Source organism: Curcuma longa, chromosome 17 (assembly GCF_044706935.1).
Source record: "Curcuma longa cultivar G26 ecotype Majalengka, Jawa Barat chromosome 17, ITB_CL_G26_1.1, whole genome shotgun sequence".
Lineage (NCBI taxonomy): Eukaryota > Viridiplantae > Streptophyta > Magnoliopsida > Zingiberales > Zingiberaceae > Curcuma > Curcuma longa.
Window position 1 is genome coordinate 8,893,636 of NC_133877.1, and position 14,609 is coordinate 8,908,244.

Genomic DNA, 14,609 nt, shown 5'->3' on the forward strand with positions numbered 1-14,609 from the left:
TTCACGTCTTATCAATAAATTGCACAGAGTAGCTTTCTGAACTAAAAAGATAAAAAGAGTGAAAAACTAAGAAACTATACAAAATATGCTCATGTAATACAATAGATGGATGTTAAATGATACCGAAACTATATGTATGAATCACATACATCATTAACTTATTTTTCAACTTGTGCTAAAAACACTGTTCATTGAGATGATTGTTTGTTATTATCCAATCAATTGATGGTGTTAGTCGGTTGTTTGTTATCATCTAGTCAATTGATACTGTTCCATAACTGAATCTGTGTTGAAAACACGGCTTGTAACCATACCAATGGACTGCCCCAATTGACTGATATTGTTTACAATTGATTGATACTCCAATTTCAACTCTCTAAGAATGAGATTTCCAATTGTCAAGAGGCCAAATGTCTCTCAGACTTCCTCATATGCCTAGTATAGGTCAACCTAGACTTATAAGGACTTTATCCATGCCTATTATCAAGTTAACCTTAATCTACTAGGACTATACTTGCCTAGAGACTCCTTGTCTCTAAGACTTCACTCATTGTCCAATATTCAACCATCATCAGCTCACTAGGACTCTCCTTTACCCAACCTCATCTCATTCTTAACTTGCCAAGACTTCCACTGCCCAGAATCTACTCTCCTAGGACCTTTTGCCTTGCTTAGTATCTAGTCACCCTTGACGTGCTAATATTTTATCTCTTGTCAAACATCCAGTCCTTAATGATCTGCTTTGATTTCCACCACTATCAAACATCTAGATACCCTTGACCCGCTTGGACTTCGCATCTATTACTGACATCTAGTCCTCCATGACCTATGAGAATTTCTCATCATATGCCTAACATTTAGTCCTCGATGATTTGGACTTTCACTCATGTGCATAATATCCGATCACCCTTGATCTGTTAGGATTTTCATCACATGCTTAACATCTAGTCTTCCATGACCTATTAGGACTTCCATTACCAACATGATTAGCCTTCAACTGTCAAATGTCCAGTCAACTGTGATCCACTTGGACTTCTCCACTATCAAGTATCCTGTTAAGCTTAACATACTTGATATCTCACTTAACCTTCAAACACATTGATCGAACATCAAAATCTAATCTGAACTTGGTCAACCTTGACCACTGGTCAATTGCACTAACAGCTTCTAACTTAACGTATAAAAAGTGCTCACGAAGGAGGCCCACTAATGCATTTTTGGAAAGTCGTTCAGTGCATTTTTAGCATATCTTTGTTTGTCATTGTTCTCCAATGTTTATTAGTCCGTTAACTAATTCCTTGTAGAGAAAATGCATTTGAGCCACCTTTTCTTCATGCTACATTTTGAAGGTGCTTACTTGTGTTCATAAAAGATCTCATTTTGTGAGCTTGGCTTTGAAGGTTCCCTCATGTAAATGTATCAATTTCTCTTATAATTCTTTTGTGCTTATGTAACTTCCAACTTTGTTAATTTCTTACGCCAGGAGAGCATTTAATAGCCTTCCCATTTGCTATGCCATCTTTATCTCGTTGATCTTTGGTCCACTATATTTTGTTAGTGACATCACCATTTGAATCCTTGAAAGAATCAAAACCATATTTAATAGCAAGAGATATATCAAAATTAGTTTTAAATTAAATCTCTATTTTTCTTTTCTATATGTTGATCCCCTCAAACTTCAGTGGTGTGAAAAGTGCTCTGATCATTTTACTCTGTCAGCAGTTAGTTCTTCAAGAGAAATCTTACTCTAATAGCAAGTGTTAGGATTATCATCAAATCAATGGTATCCGGCTACAAGGAGGGTGAATAGCTTAAAACCTGCATATACAAAATCTTTACTTTCTCTTGCACACACGTAACGCCAAAAACATTTGTTAGTGCATAAGGTGCTTGCGTGTGGATTTAGTCATGTTATATTTCACAATAGAAACAATAAGAATACTAATAATATATTTTACGTGATTCGAACCCCTGATCCTACTCCACGACCTACTAAGGAACTCCTAGACGAGTGTAAGTGCTATCAGTTGGTAGAATATTGTTCTATGTTTCCCAACAATTTCTATAAACATACTTACCTCATTCTCTTTACTCCATTTTGATATTTAGGCTCCTAGTTGAGTCTATTTCAATTTTAGTTTAAATGATTTGTTACTTTCATTGACAACTACTCAAGAATAAGTGACTTCAATTTTTCTTAATGAAAGATCATTCTATAGTCTCCTCTATTTGTTTTTCTTTCTTTGCTGAGGTGAATCCAATTTAGTGCATCTATTAAGGTGTAAAGGAGTGACAATATGGGAAATCTTTCTCTCACTCTTTTGAATCCTATATCTCTAGCTAATTATCAACCATCTTATTATAGTTGTTGGGTTGTGATTGCATGTACATATTATTTATATAGTTTTCGTTTAGATTTTGGAATGATGTTCTTATTACATGGTATCTTACAAATCGCATGTCTTCATCTATTCAACATGGTTAGATGCATTTACTATTATGTTTCTGAGTGATCTTATTTGTTATCTTTAATTTGAGTGCACTTTTTTATCCATCTCTTGTATCTTAATAGAGATAAATTGTCACCTAAAGTAGTTAAGTGTGGCTTCTTTTGCTATTCTTGATTATAGAAGAGGTACCGTTAAAATAAATATAGTTTTATATTTATAGACAAGGTACTTTTAAAAATAGTTAAATGTGACATCATTAAAGAATTAAAATAAATATTCTATTAGTTTATATAGTTTTATATTGCTACAAATGAGACAAGTTAAGAATGACATGCCTCGAATTCCCATCCCTAAGTCGAGCTACAACAACCACAACAACAATTAAGCTTTATCCCATTAGGTGTGATCGGTTGTATGAATCCTTCTATGTCATTGGGTTCTATCCCCTACTATATCATCATCTATTCTTAAATAAATTTTATCTTGTTTTATTATTGCTAACCAAGTCTTTTTTGGTTTTCCTTGTTTGTTATAATTTCACATCGTCTAACTGGAGCATTTATAAGTAGTCTAAATATATTGCTGTACCATTTTAAATGTGTCTCTCGGAGTTTTTCTCAATAGATGCAACTTCAACTTTTTCTCTAATGCTCTCATTTTTTATTCTATTCATCCTCGTATGTCCACACATCCATTTTAATATTCTCATCTCTGCAACTCTCATTTTCTGCTAATGTGCTCGAGTCAGCCCAACATTCAACACCATATAATATAGTAGGTCTAACCGCCGTTTTGTAGAACTTTTAAGTTTTAGAGGTATTTTACGATCACATAAAACACCCAACACTCTTCTCCATTTCAACTATCTTGCTTGGATTCTATGTAAGACATCTCTCTCAATCCCTCTATTGTCTTGCAAAAATAACCTAAATACTTAAAGTTCTTAGTTCCAGATAACTCATCATCTTTTATTTTAACAATTGGCTCATTACGTCTAATAGCTAAATTTAAATTTTATATATTTTATTTTTAATCTACTAAGCCTAAAACCTTTCACTTCTAGTGTTTTCCGTTAATATTCTAATTTAGTATTTACTTCCTCATCTATCAAAATAATATCATCTGCAAACAACATGCAATAATGTGTCAAGTGAGTTCGTCCATGATTAATGTAAAAGGATGAGGACTTAGAGTTGATCCTTGATGTAACCCTATCTTTATTGGAAATGTTTCAGTTAATTCGCCTGAAGTCTTCACTGTGGTCATTACATCCTTATACATTTTTTTAATTAGTTCAATATATGATACGCAAACATCTCTCTTTTCTAAAATTCTCCATATAATTTCTCTTGAAATTCTATTATAAGCTTTTTGTAAGTCAATGAATATCATGTGTAGATCTAATTAGTTGTCTGAAAAGATATATAATTTCTATTATTGACCTTCCAAGTATGAACCCAAATTGATTTTCGGTCATTGTAGTCTTCTTCCTTAATCTTGTTTCTATTACTCTTTTCCAAAGTTTCATGGTATGACTCATTAATTTCATACTCCTATAGTTTGCACAATTTTATACGTCTCTCTTATTCTTATATAAGAGAACTAGAGTACTTATCCTTCATTGATTGGTCATTTTTTCATTTTCAATATCATGTTAAATAATTTTATAAGTCATTCAATACTTTGTTCCTTAGACACTTCCATATGTCTATCAGAATATCATCTGGTCCAGCTGCTTTTCCATTTTACATCCTATTTAAAATTTGTTCTACTTCTAAAATTTGAATTCTATGGTAAAAATTTAAATTTCTTTACTAATATGACCTACTTAAATTATTTAAGTTAAGTTGGTCACTTAAATCTTCATTAAAATGTTGATGAAAATACCTCTTCCATCGCTCTTTTATTTCTCCATCATTGTGCTTTATTGCATTCATCTTTAATACACCTTATTTGGATAAGATCCTTTGTCTTCCTCTCTCTCACTTTAGTTATTCTATAAATTTCTCTTTCTCTTTCTTTTGTATCCAATTTTTGATATAATCATTCAAAAGTTTTATTATTAGTTTCATTCACTGCTTTCTTAGCCTCCTTCTTGGCTTATGTATATTTTTTCAATTTTTCTCGTTCTTACAAATATATAATTCCTTATAGGTTGTTCATAGTCTTGTACTTTCTCATTCCACCACTAAAATTCCTTACTTGGTGGTACATGCCTCTTTGACTCACTGAATACACTCTTGGCAAGGTTTAAAATATCGATTCGTGTCGAGGTTTCAATCCCGGATCGGAACGATATAGTTTCGGTAGGTATCATATCGTGCCGGTATAGTTTCAGTATTTTTAAAATATAAAATATATTAATTAAAAATAAAAAACTTAATCTAAATATTTAAAAATACAAAATAAAAAATAATTTTTTAAAAAATAATAGGATAATTTTATGAGGCTTTAATTAAACATATCTAAATTATCTCAACTATAATTAAGAGTTTATTAAAATTATTAACCTACATGATTATTAAAATCTAAGTTTTTTAAAAACAAATCAAATTCTGCGACCACGATCGCGATCGGAACACGTGCGGCCTGCACGATACCTTCGGACGGTATCCCAGCAGGAACGTTGATGCTGGTGTCAGTCTGCTGGTGGAAGAAAAATTTTATCGGTATCGAACGAAACGACTCGAGATTTCAATCCTTGCTCTTGGCTACTATTTTCAACTTTGATATCATCTTATTTCATGTTGTATTAAAGTCGCCGTATATGTCACCTAGTACTTATACTCCTACCTTTTACTTAAATATATTTTGTTTTTCATCCTTCAACTTCTACCATTTAATTCTGGGAGTCGTATATATTTTCCTTCTATTGATACTATGTTTAAGGTGCATATCAAATTCTACTAACCTATGTTGGGTAATTAAGCTTTCTCCAGAAATGACCTTACAATCTTTATAAATCTTTCTATCCCTCTTCCTAACAATAAGAAAGTCAATTTGCGATTTATTATTCCCACTTTTAAACGTGACCAAATGTTTTTCTCTTTTCTTAAAAAATATATTAGCTAGTATAAAGTCATATGCTATCACAAAATCCAATATAGTTTCCTTTATTCATTTTTTGTTTCAAACCCATAACTCCCATGCACCCTCTCATATTTCTCATTTTTCACTCTAACATGTTCATTTAGATTATCTCCTATTAAAATCATTTTATTTGGCAGAATGTTTTGTAATACTTCATCTAGGTCGTCCCAAAACTTTGATTTGGTATCTTCATTTAACCCATAACCCTCATGCACTCTCTCATATTCTTCATTTTTCACTTTGACATGCCCATTTAGATCACCTCTTATTAAAATCATTTCATTTGGCAGAATGTTTTGTAATACTCCATCTAGGTCGTCCCAAAATTTTGATTTTGTATCTTTATCTAATTTTGCTTGAGGTGCATATATGCTAATTATGTTTATAGTTTTTTTCTCTACTACTATCTTAAGAATTATAATTCTATCCCCTTTATAACTACTCCTACAACTTTATCCTTTAACAAACTATCTACAATAAAACCCACTCTATTTCTTGTTTAACTATTTCCTGTGTACCATAACTTAAAATTCGAGTTTTCTATCATCTTTTCCTTCTCGCCTATCCATTTTGTCTCTTGTACACACAAAGTACTAATTCTTTTTCTAATCATTGTATCTACTACCTCTATTGCTTTACTAATGGAAGTTCCTATGTTCCATGGTCTAAATCTTAGACTATTAGCTTTCCTATAATATTTGTTCTTATCTAATCTATGGTGAGAGAACTTTTGCCTATTTAACACTACACCCAAGTTCTCATGGAGATGTAGTGGTCCATTGGTTACAGTCGGACACTGCAACGCGAACTCTTGTATATTTATCACTACACTCAAGTTCTAGAGATGTAGCGTTCTTTGCCGAGACGTTATAGTCGGACCCTGCAACGCGCTCCTTCCGGGAAACAATCTAGCATTAGCATAATAGTTTAATAGATTCATTAATTGAATATTTACCTTAGTTTAACGCGGGCTGACAACCTAACGCAACCCTCATTTATTCAGGCTTGGGACCGGCTATGATGGGTTTAATTCGTCATGGGCAGAGTTTCCCTAAGTCAAGCTATGCTATTTGTATTTTCTCTCTAGGATCTTGAAGTGTTTTCTTTTTTCCTAACTTAATTTCATCCTTTCGTTATCCTCTTATCAATTTGTTGTCACGCCTCACATGAACTAGGCTTACCATGAAGTTAGTTTCGCTCACTACGTGTGAATTGCAAAAAATGTTAGAGCAAAAATATATAAATGTTAATCAAACAAACTAATTACATACCTCTTTAAAAATACTTCCCAATACCATGTACATCTCAATAATATCTGAAAGATCAAAAACTCTAGAACGTGGGCATGAAAATGCAGAGTGAATATAAGAAGGAAGTATATGATGTCAAATGAATATCTTATAACACAGTCCAAAGAGTAAATAGTCAAGGTTATAATTTTCTACACTTAACATCATTAATCTCTTGTTATAAATTTCTCTTATAGATTTCATCATTTCTCATACTTCCTCTTTTATTCGCTTACGAGTATTCTTAATTTAATTTATCAATGAATCCACATATGACAGACAACTCACAATCTATCTAGTAAAAGATGCATTGTATATAGGGATGAACGACCCACATTTCATCCAATACGAAGTGCATCATAAACATGATATATACATATATATATAATGTGAACGATCCGCAATCCACCTAATATGAAATACATCATATAAATATTTATAGAATGAATAATTTGCAATCCACCCAAAGGTACACAGGTTTAAAATATCGAACTGTACCGAGGTTTCGACCTCAAATCGGAATGATACAGTTTCGGTACTGTATCGGTATAGTTTCAGTATTTTTAAAATATAAAATATATTAACTAAAATAAAAAATTTAATCTAAATATTTAAAAATAAAAAATAAAATATTTTTTAAAAATAATAAGATAATTTTATAGATTTTAATAAATCCTATTTAAATTATCCCCAACTATAGCTAGAAATTGATTATTAAAACTTTAATTAAGCCCTAAGTTAAAAATCCATAAACCTAAAAAAATTACGACTGTATCGTGCATGACCCGCGTGGAGGCATCGTGGGGCCCGCGTGGCGCCTCCGGTGGTGACACCGTGCCTGGGCGGGCGGAGTCATCGCCGAGGCCGCACGGCCTCTGGAGGCGTTGCGCCTCCAGTGTTGGAGGTCCATCGACGGAATAAAAAATTTTCGTATCACCGAGGCTGCGTGATGCCTCCGGAGGCGTCGGCCTGACATAGGAATTCGGAAACCGATGTGCCGGTGCTGTGTCGCACGTGTCGGTCGATTTTTTTTGTTTTTAAAACTTAAGATTTAATTAGGCTTTAATAATCAATTCCTCGTTTAAAATTATAGTTCAGGATAATTTAAATAGGTTTTATTAAAACCTATAAAAATCAAAAAATTTTATTTTTTATTTTTAAATATTTAGATTAAATTTTTTTTAATTAATTTATTTTATATTTTAAAAATTTCCAGCACCGTATCGAAACTGCGATACGGCATGACTCGATATTTTAAACCTTGCATAATGTGATACGGCTCGAAATTTTAATCCCTGCACCTAACAAAAGAAAAGTGTGAACAACTCTCAATCCACCCAATGAAAAAAATCATCTCATATAAAATGGTCAAAGCCTATGCACATATGAAAAGACCTAAGAACCCTTTTTAAATGTGGAATCAATGCTGTACAATATAAGTAATTTATTTTAGTATAATAAGTCACACAACTCCTTTAAAGTATGGAGGTGTTACATTTTTTATCTCATTAATTTAACATCCGTGATAATACAACCCATTTCAGAGCGCAAAGCTGAAGCTGTACCGAATTACCATTGCATTTATTATCCCATTGAGTTTAAATAATTATGCAACTCTTTCAGAGAGTAGAGCTGAAGCTCTATATTATAATTTACATATAATTTATTAGTTAACATAATTAATTATGTAATTTATTTTGTCATGTTTCTCAAAAGAGATCTTCTATCATAAATTAAATCATACACAAAGTAAATGCAACGAAATAAGCAAGAAAACCCTATTGATCAAAGACTCAGATCATATTGGCTGGCCTTAGGGAACTCTACTCTCCTTTTATTAGATTTAATTATCAAATAGGTGGTTGTACAACCTATTGCATTGATCAAGCATCATCATTCATGGGTCCAATGTTATCTGTCCTTGCAACCTAGTATGGAAATGCATATGTTAGTTGTCCTGTGAAAAGCCTGGGCAACATAATGTAATTTTTAGTTTCTTCTAATATGACTTTGACTTTCCACCACACTCTCTCTTTAAAGGGCAAAACCATTGAAGATAATCCAAATTCTAGCATTTATAGAGGCTAAGCTAAGAAGTATAAAGCTTAATCTAACCTTTGAGTAAGAGATTTCGAATAGGAAATCAAGAAGGCAAGGGAAGTTAAATAGGAACCGAGGGGCAACGATATGGCATGAGCAATAACACAGTGGCTGAGGAGTCCTCAGTTAAGTTCTCTTACTCAAAACTTGGATATAAGTCGGTGTGAGGTGGCAGCGACATCATTAACGGTGGTGGCAGCATGGGTAGTGGCATCGCAGGTGGCGGCTTCACGGGGCTGCGATGATGGCACGATCGTGGAGCTATAGTGTCATGAAAAGGCAACGACAACATCGTGAGGCAACGACAGTGTCATGAGGTCGTGGCTGTGCGAGGCGGTTGCATTGGCATGAGTGGAGAAGAATTTAGGGTTAGGGTGGGAAGATGACATGAAAGAAAATAAGGTTTGTGTTATATAAGTTGCACTTTTGCAAAAAGGTCCAAACATGATCCTTTGGAATTTTCTATAATATAACATTTGTTGTTTGGTATGAAGTTGAAGGGATCACTGCTTGGGTTCTCCAGATTTTCAAACCTTTAAAGATATGAGGTTTAGAGGGATCATTGTTTGTGTTTTACATGTGTGCAAGTAGTATATTTTTCATTTCATTATTATCATGTCTAGTTTATGTTCCACCTAAGAATTTCTGTAGTTTATGTAACAAGTTGGATACAAATAATATCTATTGTCTAGTTTGAGTGGCAGTATTAGAAGATTTAGTATTAGTAGAGTTATTGGTATAATGGGTCCAATCCACATTAATATTTTAGGTTGAGGGTTGTATCATTAGCCCTGTATATACCTAATGGTTATTTCACAAAGCAATACAATATTCCTTTCAAATTCTTTGGTACATGTTTTTTCACTTTTTGATCCTGTCATTTGCAACTATCAGATAGAAGAAGCGTCTCCATGAACATAACAAGTCACCTCCCATTGAAGTTCCTTCAGCTTCATGGTCAGAATAGAATAGCAGAAGCAACTAATAGTGTTATGGATTTGAGGATTTATTTGACATTCTCAGTGCCAGTTGTTAACTCATCTGAAGAAATTCTTAGGCTTCTTCATGCAAGTAATGGTTTACTTGTTCCTACAAACAGGAGAAACCTCACAAACCGCCGTTTTGGCTACCAAGTAAATTTCTGTGATTATTTTCCTGTTCTGTCTTTCTTTTAGTATGTTGTGGATGAACATTTTCCAAAATAATGCCTTTGACTATTTGTTTGCTTAGGTACGTAATATTTCAACTACAGCTGTTGTTACAGTAAGTTGTGATGCTCAACATATAATTAGCAGACAAGGGACTCCTATTTCTCCAACTTACCCATTCACATTCCTTTTTGGTAATTCTACTCTCACATGGATATTAAATCGTGATCCATAATTTTAAGATATTAATCTGTCATGACATTTTGGGTTGAATGGATACTATTTTGACAAGTTATAAAAAATGAAGCATATATGTCTACTGAGTAATAATCTAAGAGTCAATCTCAAATAGTTGGGACCGATGACATATTTTTATCGTTCTTGCTTTTCTTATTGTATACTTATAATCAGAATTAAATACAGGAAGGAAAACGAAGCGGGGATGAATTGTTGTCTATCATCAATAATATTTTTTCTATTTGTGTATTCAAACTGTGAAAGCCGAGCTACTGACTGGAACTTTTACCAGATGAAAAAAAACTCAGAGAAAATCCCTTGTATAGACTCCAATATTAGGATGGTTTAGGTATTCAAGCTTAGTAAAGTTCCTGTACCCAATTTGTTAAGCTCAAGAAAATTTTGGGATAATGTATAACATAGGTTGTCTTTATCACAACAGATGTCTTGATGTAGCTCTACAATTTTAGTAACTTGAGGTCATTGTGTAATTTTCATGGATGAGATTGAGACCTAGAAATATAAACTTTATTATGATTTACTAGAGTTTGATTTTGTAAAGATCCTTAGATTTCTACTTCCTCACTGATAGATAATCAAAGGCCTTCAGTAAGGTTGAGTACAAATTCTAACTTGAGGACTAGACATCGCAAAATACTGGTGCTGATAGAGTTTCTGAAGCCTGTTTTCAATTTCAGCGCTTCAGCAATTGTTATTTCGGGAGGATATATGCTGAGGTATGTTTTTCACTGTACAAGAATTCCTGTACTTATTGACCCAACCTATATCTCTAATTCAAAAGTTTACTATGCCTGACGAATGAAGTCATGTTTTGCTTTGTGATTAGCTTTCATGAAATGGAGAGGAGCACATATCTGACTGAAATACAAGCCAATGATAGTATCATTACTGTGGAAATTCCTGAAAATAAGACAGCAGACATTGCTGGAAACAAGAACCTTGCATCAAACCTTCTACAAGTGAAGCATTGCAAGTTCTATTTTCTCATTCTTACATAGCTTTCCTCTCCAACACCATAACAATTTATATTGAATGATTTGATGATCTGCTGCATTGACTTCAATAGATTGATGGTATATGAAACTAAATAAGCACCAAGATCTATGTTATAGAAGGCAAATTTCCCAAATCCCTCTGCTATTTTTCAGAAATGCCAAAGAGCGTTGTTAGTTTTCAAAATGTACAAAGCACGTTGCTTCCCCACATGAAGTGGCAAAAATTTCCCTCACCAAATCAGCAACTCTAAGATATTTTAGTATTCCCAAATTGCACTCTAACATTTTGAATTCCTAAAAGACTCTTTCTCTAACTTGCTCCATTTTTTATTTTTCAAAAACACAATTTTACAATATTAATTTATACTCTAACATTTTGAATTCCTAAAAAACTCTTTCTCTAACTTGCTCCATTTTTTATTTTTCAAAAACACAATTTTACAATATTAATTTATTTTCTTAATTTTTTCTAGAGCTAATACTTCAACAACAACAACCAAGCTTTATCTCACTAGGTAGGGTCGGCTCTACGCTATTAGACTTTATCTCCTACTATATTATCATTTATATTTAAATAAATTATCTTATTTTATTATTGCTAACAAAGTCTTTTCTTGTCTTTCTCTTCCTTGTTTGATATGCACATTTATTATAATTTCACATTGTCTAACTAGAATATTTATTTGTCGTCTAAGTATATGCCTGTATCATCTTAAATGTGTCTTCCAAAGTTTTTTCTCAACAGATACAATTTCGACTTTTTCTCTAATATTTTTGTTTCTTATTATATCTATCCTTGTATGTTCTCATATCCATCTTAATAGCCTCACTTTGCAACTCTCATCTTTTACTCATGTGTTCGAGTCATAGTCCAAAATTCAGCTCCATATAACATAGCAAGTCTAACCGTTGTTTTGTAAAATTTTTTTTCAAGTCTTAGAGGTATTTTACGATCACAAAGAATACCTGACGCTCTCCTCCACTTCAACCATCCCCCTTGTATTTTATATAAGACATCTTTCTCAATACCTTTATACTTTTACAAAAATGATCCTAAATACTTAAAATTCTTAGTTACAAACAATTCCTCATCTCCTATATTAACAATTGTTTCATTACATCTAATATTATTAAACTTAAATTTCATATATTCTGTTTATACTCTACTAAGCCTAAAACTTTTCACTTCTAGTATTTTCCGTTAAGGTTCGAGTTTAGTATTTACTTCTTCACGTGTCTCATCTATCAAAACAATATCATCTACAAATAATATGCATTGTGGTATCGTATCTTGGATGTGTCCAGTGAGTTCGTCCATGATTAGTGTAAAAAGATATGAATTTAGAGTTGATCCTTGATATAACCCTATTTTTATGGGAAATATTTCAGTTAATCGTCTGAAGTCTTTACTTTTACCATTACATCTTTATATATATCCTTAATTAGTTCAATATATGTTATGATAACACCTCTCTTTTCTAGAATTTTCTATGTAATTTTCCTTAGGACTCTATTATAAATTTTTTCTAGGTCGACGAATATCATATTTAAGTCTTGCTTCTGTTCCGAATAATTTTCTATTATTTACCTGAGAAGATGTATAATCAATACTTTAACATTTTAGAAAAATAATGGTACCATTAAATTTGTGAGAGCAAAATCTATATTGAAAATTATTTTTAACTTGAACTGAGCTATTTTGGTCCACTAAGCACTAAGTGTTTAACAAGTTATGTGCATTAGAAAATATCAACGAAGAGGGTTCATTGACTCTATAAATTCAAAAAAGGCATTCATAGAGAGAGATTCCATGTTCGAGAATTGTAGGTCCACCCATGGTAAAAATATCATGCTATGTAAAAAATTGTACGGATCTTTTGCGAAAAATAATAAATAAACACAACGGAAAAATTGATCCCTCCAGAGATCCATGCGAATGTATTATACATGTTTGATCGAGTTGTCACCTTTGTTGCATGAACGGAACAATCCCAATAGCAACTTGATTTGGCAAATCTCAACACGATCAAAATGGTCGCGCCTCTTCGGTATCCACACAAACACGTCCTTCGTTCATCGCACGAACTCAGCCTTCAGAGAAGAACCACCTTCGTTGTGCTAGCAACTTGGATGGTTTTGACCAAGAGGAGAAGAAGAGGAGACTAAAAGTGATCATCCACCAAATGCATAAAAAATGACCTTTTGTATTTATCCAATGAATACAAAAAAATTATCTAATAAATACAAAGGATCATCCAATGAATACAAAAGATTTTTACCTTTTGCTCTCCTTTTCATCAATACTCCATTAATCTCTATTAATGGACATTAATCCTCTTTAGTGGTTGAGTCTAATCCAATGAGTCTAATTCAGATTAGACTCAATCCAATAATCCAATAGTTGGATTCATTTGAGTCTAACTCGAATTAGACTTAACCCTATAATTTTAGGGTCTATCATATTTTAGTCAAACTAAAATAAATTCATCTCCAAATCAACATGTTCTTTGTGTGTGACCCAATACGTTCTCATAACATTGGTAATATATCTAAAATAATAAAATAATATTTTAGATACATAAGCAATGAGTGACATCTAGCAATGCATCATTGCTACCCAAGTGATGAGAATGTCGAGATCCGACCTAACCTTTCTATGTCTATTATCTTGTATAACTTGATCCTTCTATCCTTGATATCTAGATTGATCCATGAGGTATAGACCGTGTCATCCCCTTATCAATCTTTGTGTTTCTTGATCTCTAAGTAGACTCACTTAACCAAATGAGCTCAATATCTCATATTGACTTATTTGAGCATGGTCATGCATTTTAGTAGTCCTACTTAATCAAAGGGTCCACAGATATCACTTCCGTCATATGGAAGAGATAGATCTCATCTACATCACTCACATCCCTCCGCATAACTTATTGCATACTCAGTGATCGACTTTATAGTCCACCTTGTTACAGGTGACGTTTGCCGATACTAAAGTACATAACTTCTTATATAGGAAATCGTAGTGACTTCAAGTCTAAGAATTATTTATATTAATAGTCACTATGAGAATGTTTATGACACTCATATAACAATCCATGAAACATTCTCATGACGGGTTAATTCAGTACATATTCTCTAATATATACCAATGTATCAACTTGATATCTTATATTCATGACTTGTGAGATTAAGTCATCAGTTGACCTACATACTAGTCTCAACGCATTAATATTATCTTGTATATTAAAGCTTGACTAGGAATAGTTAAGAGCAGTGTTA

General features: G+C 32.7%; 1 protein-coding gene across 1 annotated transcript in view; it reads left to right on the forward strand.

The window, feature by feature from the left end:
• Positions 1-14,609, forward strand: part of LOC141848345 (uncharacterized) — a 37,363-nt gene that overhangs the window by 13,566 nt on the left and 9,188 nt on the right. The window contains exons 6-9 of the mRNA XM_074736377.1: positions 9,824-10,062; positions 10,160-10,271; positions 10,907-11,051; positions 11,162-11,304. Coding sequence (XP_074592478.1) covers positions 9,824-10,062; positions 10,160-10,271; positions 10,907-11,051; positions 11,162-11,304 — 639 coding nt within the window. The remainder of the gene's footprint in view (positions 1-9,823; positions 10,063-10,159; positions 10,272-10,906; positions 11,052-11,161; positions 11,305-14,609) is intronic.